This window comes from Dendrobium catenatum, unplaced genomic scaffold (assembly GCF_001605985.2).
Source record: "Dendrobium catenatum unplaced genomic scaffold, ASM160598v2 fragScaff_scaffold_54, whole genome shotgun sequence".
Lineage (NCBI taxonomy): Eukaryota > Viridiplantae > Streptophyta > Magnoliopsida > Asparagales > Orchidaceae > Dendrobium > Dendrobium catenatum.
In genome coordinates this window covers 323,860-337,791 of record NW_021318516.1, presented here as the reverse complement: position 1 = coordinate 337,791, position 13,932 = coordinate 323,860, and the positions used below count along the sequence as shown (strand labels likewise).

At 32.5% G+C, this 13,932-nt stretch overlaps 1 protein-coding gene across 3 annotated transcripts; it reads left to right on the top strand.

Moving 5' to 3' along the window:
- Nucleotides 1-147: 147 nt before the first annotated feature.
- LOC110103888 (omega-hydroxypalmitate O-feruloyl transferase) lies at nt 148-5,395 on the top strand. Of its 3 annotated transcripts, none has more exons than XM_020832758.2 (3): nt 148-297; nt 376-849; nt 4,330-5,395. In XM_020832758.2, the coding sequence occupies exons 2-3, from the start codon at nt 388-390 to the stop codon at nt 5,194-5,196; spliced, it is 1,329 nt and encodes a 442-aa protein (XP_020688417.1). In that variant the 5' UTR covers nt 148-297; nt 376-387; the 3' UTR covers nt 5,197-5,395. The 3 variants fall into 3 exon arrangements, with proteins under 3 accessions (XP_020688417.1, XP_020688420.1, XP_020688418.1); XM_020832761.2 differs by having other exon boundaries at nt 245-297; nt 385-849; XM_020832759.2 differs by lacking the exon at nt 148-297 and having other exon boundaries at nt 306-849.
- The last annotated feature ends 8,537 nt before the right edge of the window (nt 5,396-13,932 follow it).

Here is a 13,932-nt window from a genome sequence, read left to right as displayed (position 1 = left end):
TTTCTATAAAGTAAAATTATATAAATATCTTAATTATATAAAATCAAAACTGATGATTTTAAGCTTATCATATTAAAATATCTTAATTAACGCAAAATTTTCTTCTCTGTGCATCAAATCTAAGAAAAAGATATCTCCATGGCTTTTGGTCTCCTACTCTAACCGTCTTGGAAGTACCCCTTCCTCCTCTCTTCCTCTCTTCACATACATATAGCCCTCCTCCCCTCTCACAAACCATCCCAATCTCCAATCTTTCCTCTTCAACCATTAAATTTCTTCAAATCCTCAGCCCTCACTGTAAGCTTCTTCTTCCCAAGATTAATACTCGTAAATATCTTAGGCTACTTAACGTAATCTGTTCTAATCATCTCCCAGGTTGAGCAGATCATGGCTGTCACAGAGAATGGCAGCATCAACGGCAACGGCAAAGCTTTTGAGCTCCGAGTGAAACAAGGGGAACCAACGCTTGTTCCTCCCGCTGAGGAAACCACAAAGGGTTTTTACTTTCTGTCAAATCTGGACCAGAATATAGCCGTTATAGTTCAAACCATCTACTGCTTTAAAGCAGAGGAGAAAGGGAACGAGAAAGCTGCTGAGGTGATAAAGGATGCGTTGGCGAAGGTATTAGTTCACTACTATCCGTTAGCCGGTCGGCTGACGATAAGCGAGCAAGGGAAGCTTATAGTGGACTGCGATGGCGTTGGGGCCGTCTTCGTTGAAGCCGAGGCAGACTGCGACATGGCGGACATCGGCGATATCGCCAAGCCTGATCCGGCTACGCTTGGCAAGCTTGTTTATAATGTTCCTGATGCGAAGAACATACTGGAAATACCCCCCATGGTTGCTCAGGTGAGAAACTGATTATTAGCTAAGATTGCCTTATAATTTTTTTTTTAGAAATAATTATATCGTACTTAATTAGTTTTTTTTATGTAATTTTGTATACAATATCTAAATGTTATAAAAAATAATATTAATATTAATTTATTCTAACGTTTCATATATATATTTTAAGATTTAGATATTATATATAGATAGGAATTTAATATGTAAATCTAAAAAAAAATATTGATAGCTCTTAAATTAATGATCAAAAGAGCTACTTGTTTGATAAACATATAAACGATTTATTTATTTTAGGATAAAAAATGAACTTAAGTATATTTTTATGATATAAATATTTATATTTCTAATTTTTTTTTTAAATGATTTGATCTCTAACTGTTCCAATCATTGAGCAAGATAATCTTATCTTGAGTAAAGCAAATTGATCTCGAGTCTAATCAAGTGATTATATACTTATTTGGTCTAATTTCAGAGTGATCTTCAATAACTAATCTAATTTTCAAAGATAACTTAATAAATTATAATGTGATTTTATTATTTAATTCAAAAAAATATCAAACGATTTATTAAAACTATTTTTGAATATTATTATTAAATAAATAAAAAATATTTATCCTAGTTTAGACGAAGTTTTTATATTTAGGAAAAGAAATTTGAATTTTCATACAAAACAAGTAAAAAAATACATTATCACAGTTATTATGCATTTATATATCTAATATCTAAATTTGATATTTATTTATATAATATCTTATAGTTTAAATTACGCTAAAATATATATTAAGATTTAAGATTTAAGATTAGAATTTTATATTTAAATAAATATTAAGATTTTTATGTTTGATATAAACTTATAAAATTTTAATGGCATATATGTAAAATAATTAAGAAAGATTATTTTTTGTAATATTTAGAAAAATATAAATTATTATATTATTAAATTATATGTTAAATTGACTGAATAAGATTTTTTAAGAAAAAAATTATAATTTATGTAAACTATATATTACACTTATCGAAAATTGATTCAACGATAAGGATGGATACCGTAAATTTTAATTTTTTATTACTTTAAAAAACTCATTAATTAAAATTTTACTATTTTTAAAAGATTACAAAGTTAAAAGTTTGACCGTTGATAATGAATTCTGCAATTTTCATTCCCCAAAATAAAAAATAAAAAAATGCAATTGAAAAATGATTAAAACTTCATTACCACACATGTCCAGGAACTCACCTAACCTTTTTTTTTTTTTTTTGGGAATACGATATTACTTAAACTTCTTGCTCGTAGTTTTGTGTCTGGAACTTCTAATATATATTTTGTTAAACGTGTATAATAAATTTAAAATTTGATTAAAAATATTAAAAGAATATTTAATAAATATAATATAATTATTTCAATGGTAAAATGATGCTAACTTTTTTTTTATTTAAAGATATATTATTTTTATTTTATAATTTTTCTATTTTGATTATTTATACTCGTGACATACTTTTTATCATTTTTCATATAGCCACCGTAGATACTTTAGCTCTATTGATCTTTTTTTTTTTGTTATTGTGTTTTCTAAGTTATCAAATTTATACAAATTTCAAATTTTTAAAAAATATCTTTATTCTATTAAAAAAAATTCATACACTTAAATTGTTATAATGTGCATGCATCTGATTTAGGTTTCATTTGGGACCGTTTTTTTTTTTTTATAATAATTTTTTAGTAAATTTTTTTTACTATAAAATAACTTTAACAAACAATAAAAAACCGTCTCAAATTAATGAGAAATAAATTATGTGCAGAATCTGGACAGAAAGAACCGTTCGGATATATAAGTATACATACGGTCTACAAATTTATATATAGTATATATCAAAATTTTGCACACACTCTGTGTTAACAATATGTACACTTAATATCGAGACGATTCATCTTGTTTAGATTCCGCACAGAATAATTTCTACTCAAATAAAAGCCTAAACCCACCAAAGCAAATTTGCAGTACATCCATACTCTTATCTGAGTTGTACAGTACAAACCTCATTTATTTTCAATCCGATCATATCATCATGGTAGGGCATATTGTCGGCTTTTTTGAAACACTCTATGATAAATATGTGCAGCATATGATCAAGTGATATGTATATTTCTTCATACATTTATATTAATGTTGGCACATCTTTATATTAATATTATAATAAAATAATATTATGATATTTTAACATAAAATATCAATATGAACACTTTTAGTAGATTCACATACCTAGAATTAGTTCAAAGGAATATTAAAATTAGACTTTAATAAAACTCATTTGAAATAAATGAGGACATCATTCCATTCTATCATGAATAAATTATTGTCTGAAGTTTCGTTTGGAACGGCTTTTTTATTGCTTCTTAAAACAATTTTCTAATATGTAAATTTTAATTTTTAAACTAGAAAAATATTTTAAAAAGTTATAAAAAAGCTATCTCAAACGAAACCTAAATCATTAGAGATATTACAACATTGTTTGGGACGGCTTTCTTACATACTGATTCTTAAAGTAGCTTTGTACTATAAAAATTTAAACTTTTATACCAGAAAATTATTTTAAGAAGCAATATTAAAAAAGCCATCTCAAACGAAAGCCTACATCTGATTTTAAACTTGTTCTTACGACTTTATTTTTTATAAATAAAATGATATGATCATATTTAAAATATTTTCTTATCTTTAAATGTTGGACCTCGTTCAGTTAATCTTTATCTAGAGTGAAGCTATCATTTATTTATTTATTTACATTCTATGATATGATAATATAGAATATATGTACAATATTGATGGAAAATCTTTATAGTATTATAAAAAAAAAATTATGATATTTTTACATAAAAATATAGTTTTTTCTGTTTTTCATTTAATGAATAAAGCCATGTGTTCATAAAGAGATTTATGTAGCTTTTAAATGCTTATAACTTATATGTCAATAGTCAATACTTTGGATTTCAATCTTTATGGCTACATTTACAATATTTAATTGTAAAGCAAAATTGGACAGACTCCTCAGTTTAAAAATAGTTACTATACCCCACCATGCTTAGCTAGGTTGGTGGGCGAGCATGGTTGAGACCCCCGGCCAACATAGACTCGATTTCCCTCTCATACATCGCAACCCCTTAAATACGGAGAAAATAACTGATAATCCTATACCTGTGGGACCAAAAAAATTTACTATCATTTATTATGAAGCCACATTATAAATGCTTGTGGTTGGTTCATGAAGGCTGAGGTTTCCTCTCCAACGAGCACAGTAATTTAACAGTATGAAGCATAAATTTTAATTAATTTGAAGACAGGTTGATTTCAAAATACATTTTTTTTAATTATTTTAATATTCTATAGAAAGTTTTTAAATTTATTAGATTTTATTTGTGATCAAAGAAATTATTTTCTTAATTTATTTTTATTATGATGATTAAAAATTTCCACATGAATTAAACAGGTGACCAAATTCAACTGCGGCGGCTTCGTCCTGGGTCTGGCCATGAACCACTGCATGTTCGACGGAATCGGCGCCATGGAATTCGTCAGCTCGTGGGGCGAAACTGCCCGGAATCTCCCCCTGAGCATCCCCCCCTTTCTCGACCGCAGCATTCTCGCCGCCCGCACCCCTCCCCTCATCCAATTTCCCCACCACGAATTCCGGCAGATCGAAGACATTTCCGAAACCGCCAAGCTCTACGAATCCCAGCCGATGCTCTACCGCTCATTCACCTTCACGCCGGAAAAACTCGATCTTCTCAAAACCAAGGCCACGGAATTCGAACCCATCTCCAAATGCACCTCTTTCGAAGCCCTATCGGGCTTCGTATGGCGGGCGCGAACCCAAGCGCTGGACCTCCACCCCGACCAACAGACCAAACTGCTCTTCGCAGTCGACGGCCGTTCCCGGTTCGAGCCGCCGCTGCCCAAAGGGTATTGCGGGAACGGAATTGTGCTGACGAACTCGCTCTCTAGCGCGGGAGAGCTGCTGGGGAATCCGGTGGGTTTTGCGGTGGGGAAAGTGCAGGAGGCGGTGAGGATGGTGACGGATGGGTATATGAGATCGGCAATTGATTATTTTGAGGCGACGAGGGAGAGGCCTTCGTTGGCGGCGACGCTGTTGTTGACGACTTGGTCGAGGTTGGCTTTTCATGTGACGGATTTTGGGTGGGGGGAGGCGGTGCAGTCGGGGCCGGTGACGTTGCCGGAAAAGGAGGTTATACTGTTTCTGAGCCACGGGAAGGAGAGGAGGAGTATCAATGTGCTGTTGGGTCTGCCGGCTTCGGCGATGGTCACTTTCCAGGAGATCATGGAGGAGATAGTCTGAACTGATACGCCTATAAAGAGTGAACAGTACACTGATTGTTGTTTGTTAATTTATGTATGTGTCAATATGTGTGCTTTGTTGTAGTCAAAGGCTGAGCTTTTTTAGTTATTATTATATGTGCTTGGATGAACGTCTGGTTTATGTTAAATTAAGCCTTGTAATATCATTTCATTAATACAATAATTTCTATTATGTCGTCCGATTTTTTATATTTTTTTGTTGATGGAAAAAATAATAATTTTTTTATGATATAAAATTTTGAAAATGTTGATAAGATTAGAGAGGGAGTTGAAGGTGAATTTGAATTATGGAGTTTAACTTTAGAGAGTCATTAAGGTTTTCATTTGAGTATGTCTAAAATTGAATATATGGAGTGTAATTTTAGTGGTAATAGATCTATTGATGGGATTGTGACTTTAGGCGATCAAGTCATTAATAAGAGTACATATTTTAGATATCTTTGATCTATTAATTGTTTAGAATGATGGTGAAATAGATGTTGATATTATCAGCAGAATTCAAGTTGGATGATTGAAGTGGAGGAATGCATCGGGCTTGTTGTGCGATAGAAAAGCCCTCCTCAAACTTAAGGGAAAATTCTATAAGATGGTGGTGAGACCTGCAATGCTTTATGGTGCCGAAAGTTGGCCATTAAAAGAGAAGCATAATACTAAGTTAAGTGTTGCGGAGATTAGGATGCTCAGGTGGATGAGTGGTTTTTCCCTTAGAGTTAGGATTCGAAATGAGCATATACATGAAAAGGTTGTAGTAGCACTACTGGAAGATAAGATTAGAGAGAATCTCCTTATATGGTTTTGTCACATAAAACGGCTGTCTTCCGATGAACCGATCAGGAAAGTAGATGTATTAAATTTGAATCATTTTAAGAAAGATAGAGGAAAACCTAAAAAGACTTGGTTAGAAAATATTAAAAATGATATTTCTTTATTAGATTTAAACGAGAATTTAACTTTTAACAATACACAATGGAGAAACATGATTTATGTAGCCGACCCCACATAGTGGGACGAAGACTTGTTGTTTTTGTTATTGTTATAAAATTTTGAAAATTATGAGAAAATAATAAAAAAATTAATAGTAAAAAAAAAGTTTTATCTGGAAACAAAGAAACGAAAAAAATTATCTTAAACCATAACCTAAATAAATATTTAATTTTTTATGCGGAAAATAAATTTATCATTTTTGAATGAGTTTAAATAGGGCTGCAAGCGAACAAAGCGTTCGACGAGCTACTCGATGCTCGATTCGATTAAAGTTTGTTTGTGATTGTTTAACTAACTAAACAAACAAACTTAAATAATATTTTAAATACTCTATTATTAAATAAACAAGCTTGAACACTAATATGCTCGATTCATTTATGTTCACGAAAAACATCATTTAAAGTTCATGAACAAGCTCGAGGACATTAAGCTCGATAAAAGCTCGAATGGAGAAAAACGCAACATGTAAGCTTCATTTAAGAATTTACTCAAATAGATTAATCATATTTTCATTTTAAATAGACAACTGCTTTTATTATAAATTTAATTTTATGAACAAAAGACATTTCACATTTGTCCATGTTTGTTATATTTTTGTTTAACATGTTGATGAACAAATTTAATGTCTTTTCGTTCAATAGATTGTTAATTAAATATGTTCACGAACATAGTTTGTTAAGACTTATTTGTTTAAAACTCGATAAGCATTAAATGAACCGAACATGAACCAAACATGAATACCCTTTAATTAAATGAACCAAACATGAACACAAACAATAAAGCTCGAATCAAACACGAACCAAACTTGAACAAGCTAATGATAAACGAACTCAAACATGAACACTCACATACTCGACTCGGTTCGGATCATTTGCAACCCTAAGTTTAAAGATATAAGTCCGTGCACTAAGCGAAGGAACCTAACAATTTCACTATTTTTATTATGTATTCAACATAAATCTCTTTGCATTCTCTCAATTTATCACACTAGCCCTTAAATATTGCAAGGACTACAAGCATACCTGTAACAAAAAAAAAAAAAAAGCAATTATGCAACTTCATATATTAAAAGATTCGCATTCTTCTAATAACAAAACTACTTCTGAACACTTGCCATCTTTTAAACTCTTCATTCATATAGAAGCAATATTATTCAGATTTTGTACACTTCTATTATGATTTCTTCAACCTATATTATATTTTAACTTACACAGTCAAAGTAAGCACATGATGATGAAATTCCTTCTCTACGTGACTTTTCTGCACCTTCTCTTTTATTGAGAGTTACCATAAACGCCGCTGTGATGCTGATGGTGAAGACAATGGTCGTCGATCTTGAAGCCCATGAGGACTTTAAATCTATACAGAAGACCATCGAATCTATCCGAGATGGTAATAAAGAATGGACCAAAGTCTATGTAAAGCAGGGGTCTACTGGTAACCACATGTCCTTCAAACATAAAATATGTGCATTCTTATCTATATATTTTTATTTGTTATTCTATACCATGCATTTTTGTATTGGTAGATTCAAATATAAGATCAAGATTGTCATTTGTAATTTACAAGTTATGACAACCATTATGACCAAAATTGATGTTTTTATTTTAAATATATGATTGATATCCTTGTTAGGATCTTGAATGAAGAAGAAGCTATTAATTCCTTTTGAGCTTCTTGGGTGAGGGGAGAGAGAGAGAGAGAGGGGGAAGGGGAGAGGGAGAGAATATGAATTAGAATTCTTTATTGTTTATCATACTCCTATTACAACCTATTATTCTTATTTATAAACAGCAATGGCTAAAACATGGCAATACAAGCCATACAATAAAACTAAAGAATGTACAAAGAGAAACTAACTTAAATTTGGACCAATTAATAACAATCTCCACCTTGGTCCAGACTTTATAATCTTGAGAAAACATTTGTACGTAAGAATATACAAGTTCTTGCTCCCTGCACAAACTCCACGAACAAACCAGTCAAAACGAGCCAAATCTTGCTCGTGCTTGATGTCCACTGTGCTTTCCATGGCTCTAGCTCACCCTCCTGCACATTCCAAACTACGCGCGCCTATGCACATCGTTGTTCCTCTTCTAATATGCATGCCCTTGCCTTGTGCTCTATTCCCAAGCCTTGCGGCTCATGCCTGGGCCCTGCACCTCTTACACCTCGCGTGCGCGCCTTGCACTTACGCTGTTCTACTCGGATCGCACCCTGCGCATATCCACCCGGGCATCAAGCCCTATGCAATGCCTGCGTCCTGCTAGCCTATCGCCCCGCCTTCACGCTTTCACCCGCCCGATCCGAACTCATGCGACCATGCTCGTGACCCCCTTTCACACCCTGGCTTCAATACACCAAATCCAACCTGGAAGCTCCACCACAAAAAATTTAAATCAATCTTTAATCAAGAAAAAAATATGAGCATTCAATGTCTGGTAAAGCAGCAATTACTCGCCCGCAAAAATGAACTTATATAACTACTTTGGATGATTTTGAATATAACTGCTTAGGAGAACGTGCATGTTGTATCAGAGTCTTTTTTTCCTTTTATATATGTATAGTAAATTTCAAAATTGTTGTGAAAGTTATTTGAAAAGGGATGTTAAATATTTAATATGAAACTCAAATAGAAAGAGAGTTCCTTTCATTTGGGAATTCATATTATGATGATTTGAGGTTCAAAGAGAAATGAGACACCACTTTTACATGGATATTAGGGCCCGACGAATCTAAGAAGATAAAAAAAAGAAGATGAAAAAAAATGAAGACTAAAAATATTCCCTTTTCAAAAATACTTACATCATTCTATAAGATTAGAATCCGGGTTGTTCTTAGTGATACCCGATCACTTTTAATTTCTGTAGACCCTATGTTATAAATTAAGTGACACTTGCTACATTGACTAGTTTAAACATTTTATATGACTGGTGATGTGTTTAAATTAATTGTGCATTAGAGATTACATATTTTCTTAGTTTTTTTTTTGTGTGTGCGTGATTTGTTTTTAGCCTGAAAAAGCACGTTTAGGCTCATAAGGATAACAAAGATTTTTTTTACTTGTAATTAAATAAAAATTTTAGGCTCATATAGAAAAAATAAACGATATCTAAAAAGTAAGCCCTAGAACGCCTAGGAGTTCTCATGCATTCAAATTTTACTTTTTCTTCCTTTCTAAGCCCCTCCCCTCCTGCGGGTCGTGACAGATCACCTGACATATTATGGTGTAGTTCTATCCAAAGGATGTTTTGCATCTCTTGGGAAAAAAATATATTTTTTAAGCCTAAAATTTTTAAGTTAATCATATGTGATTTCTATATTCAGAGTCAATCAACATGGATTGTATAAGAAATTAATTAAATTAATAAAATTTTAATTGTATTCAAGCATAATCACGCTACATAAGTAAATAGGCTAATTAGATTCTTCTCTAGATGTCGACCCCAATTTCTCAAAAACTTTATTAATAATAGCCTACCCATTTTTTAAAAAGATCAGACTCATGATTTTCCTGATTCTCCAATCCAAGCCAAGGTCACCCCATATTTACATGTCATTAGTTAGGTTCGGATCGGGCTAGGATATGGGGCGGACACAAAATCATATGTCTACAATATCAAGAATCTAATCCCAATATCCTAATAAAATGACAACATAAATTAAAATCTTCTATAAACTAAAATGTAAAGCCCAACACAAATGATCAAGGTTTTGAAAACCGGACCGGCCGGTTCAACTGTGAACCCGTCTGGTGGCCGGTCCGATCCAGCTTCAGAACCGGCTCTACATAGAACCGAATCAAACCGGATTGAACCGGCGATTCAACCGGTGAACCGGTCCGGGTTGGAAAGAACCGGCCGGTTCATAAAAAATATTTTATTTTTGTTTTAATTAAAATTTTAAAAATTTATTTTTGTTTATTAAAAAAGGAAGTTCAGGACTAGGTTTCAGAGTCTGATCAGATTATGTACTTTTGTACTTTTGATTTTTGTACAGTCATGGCTTTTCTGTTCTGTCTTTCTTTCTGTTGAAAGCCATGTACTGTTCTGTAGATGATTATTTTGAGGAAATGAAAAGATAGATGTTTTGTTCCGCTGCATTTGATGTTTTTAGTAGCTCTGTTGTTCTGTGTGCTTCTGTTGAGTTAAGAATTTGAAAGATCAGTTCAGTAACCTAATCCAAAGCCAGATCCTGGTTAAGAAAGGTCTCTCGTCGCGATCCGGCTCGGGCGGGATCCGTCCCCGTCGGGTCGGGTCGTGACACCCTGTGCATATCCACCCATGCATCAATCCCTATGCAATGCATGCGTCCCGCTAGCCTATTACGCAGGCCACACGCCTTCGCCAGCCCGATCCGAACTCCTACGACCATGCTCATGACCCCTTGTCGCTCCTTGGCTTCAACACACCAATCGACACCACTCACCGATATGCTCGAGTTCCAACCCGAAAGCTCCACTGCAAAAGATTTAAATCAATCTTTAATCAAGAAAAAAATATGAGCATTCAATGTCTCTTGCTTTGGTAAATACTCGCTCGCAAAAATGAACTTATATAATTGCTTTGGATGATTTTGAAAATAACTGCTTAGGAGAGCATACATGTTGTATCAGAGTCTTTTTTTCTTTTTATATATGTATTGTAAATTTCAAGTGTTGTGAAAGTTATTTGAAAAGGGATGTTAAATATTCAATGTGAAACCCAAAGAGAAAGGGAACATCCCTAGGGGAGAGTTCCTTTCATTTGGGAATTCATATTATGATGATTTGAGGTCCAAAGGGAAATGAGACACCACTTCGGGGAGGAGTTCTTTTTACATGGATATTAGGGCCCGACAAATCTAAGAAGATCAAAAAAAAGAAGATGAAAAAAATGAAGACTAATAAAAATCCCCTTTTCAAAAATACTTACATCATTTTATAAGATTAGAATCCGGGTAGTTGTTAGTGATACCCGACCACTTTTAATTTATGTAGACCCTATGTTATAAATTAAGTGACACTTGATACATTAACTTTAAACATTTTATATAACTAATGATGTGTTTAAATTAATTGTGCATTAGAGATTGCATATTTTCTTAGTTTTTTTTTTTTTTTTTTGGTGCATGATTTGTTTTAGCCTGAAAAAGTGCATTTAGGCTCATAAGGATAACAAATATTTTTTTTACTTGTAATTAAATAAAAATTTTATGCTTACACAGAAAAATAAACGATATCTAAAAAGTAATCCCTATAACGCCTAGGAGTTCTCATGCATTCAAAGTTTACTCTTTCTTCCTTTCTAAGCCCCTCCCCTCCTGCGGGTCGTGACAGATCACCTGGCCTATCATGGTGTATTTCTGTCAAGGGGATGTTTTGCATCTCTTGGAAAAAATCTATTTTCTAAGCCTAAATTTTTTAAGTTTTTCATATGTGATTTTTACATTCAGAGTCAATCAACATGCATTGTATAATTGTATTCGAGCATAATCACCCTACATAAGTAAATAGGCTAATTAGGTCATTCTCTAGATGTCGACCCCAATTTCTCAAAAACTTTAATAATAGCCTACCTATATTTTAAAAAGATCGGACTCATTATTTTAAAGCATCTAGGTGGTTTAACTGGTTCTCCAATCCATGCCAAGGTCAGCCCATATTTACATGTCATTAGTTAGGTTCAGATCGGGCCAGGATATGGAGCAGACACAAAATCATATGTCTACAATATCGAGAATCTAATCCCAATATCCTAATAAATTGACAACATAAATTAAAATCTTCTCAAACCAAAATGTAAAGCCCAACACAAAGGATAGATTGAGATATTTCTGAATTATTCAGAATCCCAAAATACCTACTTTTCATTCTTTTGCCACCAAAAATAGATCTTCAAATTTGCTCAAATCCCTATTGAGATTCCAACACCACTCTTTGAAAATTTTAAATGAAAAATTTACCATTATTTTAATTGAGATAATTCATAGGAAACTTAAAATCCCTACGATTTGCCTTCGTAGGAGATTCAAGATGCCATAAAAGTAAGATCCCATTCTATTTAGTAAATATAATGGGGAAAATTATCCTATTTTGGAAAAAAATCAAAATCGATCATTCTCATCATATTCAAATGATTGATAATAAATAATATTTTCTTTCTTTAGGAAGATATATTATTTATCGTTATGATTAAGAATATGAAAGTAATGATATTACATCCAAATTATAATAACTAATACTCGATTGAATATCAACTTGATCTTTTGTGGTTATATATAGTTTCTTCTTGAATTTAACTATAATAGCCAAGATGAAGCTTCTAATTTTTGCAATTTGGACCCATAAGAGAATTTCACATTCAGAGATAAAATATCCTTCATAATAATATATTTAATTCCAAAATAGAAATTCTAAAAATAAAAAATTTTCAAATAAAATATAATCACAAATTGATTTACGCATTTCAACAAAGCTTGCAAACACCATCTTTCCATTGTCAAGCGACTTGTTAATAGCATTGCCTCAGTTGAAGATTCAATTGATATTAAAAGATATCATTCTCTATATATTGAATGGCTTGCCACCAAGCTATCAAGCATTCAAAATCTCTATCCGCAACAAGCTTGATCATATAAGTCTCGACAATCCTTATTCATTACTATGCGGCGAGGAAGTAAATATTGCTATTGAAGCTACAAAAGAACTTAACTTCTCTGGCAGTTCTCCCACTCCAGATTCTCAGTTCACTCTTACCTCTTTTTACAATAGAGGTCACAGATGATTCTCCTCTACAAGTCGTAGAAGAAACTCCTCAAATCCATAAGTTTTTCCTACTCTAAGCAACTGCACCAAAGCTCCAGTTGATTGTCAAATATGTGAAAAATGTGGTCACCCCGTCTTCAGCTGCTGGCATCATTCAAACCTCAGCTATGTTCCTCATTTTTCACTCACACAAGTGGACCATCTAATTTCCATTAGTTAGAAAGTGGGGCAATCTCGAGTCTATCCAACAGCCATCTGGTTACACTGGCTCCGACAATATTCTTATTGGTTACAGTAATAAATTGCCCATAATTCATTCCAATAAGGCATCCTCCCCACTTCATGGTGTAGTCTTCATTAACACATCTTTTACATGTTCCATATCTCTCTCATAAACTTCTTTCTATCTCTAAGCTAACTTCCAACAACAACTGTATCATTTCTTTTAATGATTCTGTTTATGTCATAAAGGATCGAACGTGATGCCACAAAATCTAATTTGAAAAAATTATTCTTATATCTTTTAATAAATAATAATCAGAGCTACATAATTTCTTTTAACAATATCAATAATAGCATAAATAAAATTGTCGATCAAAACATCAATATATACATATGTATTCAATTTCTAAAAATCATATACACTATTCAGAATCTATATAATCATCACATATCTATCATGTATTGAGTATAAACAAATAACTAAAATAAAAAATATATATAACATGAAGTATCCTGACTAGCCTTACACTCTTGATCATTTATCCTGGCATGAAATCATTTAACCACATATAATGAGCTAAAAAGTCCACTAGGTTATTAAAATCTAAAATTGAATTCAAAGCACAAGAAATGAGCAATATGCATGTCAGAAATCAAATCATAGAAGTATCATTCATATAAACATTGAATCAGTGCGAAACAATAAAATTCACATGCAATAGTAGTAGAATATATAAATAATAAAATATTATGCACTAAAGCCAG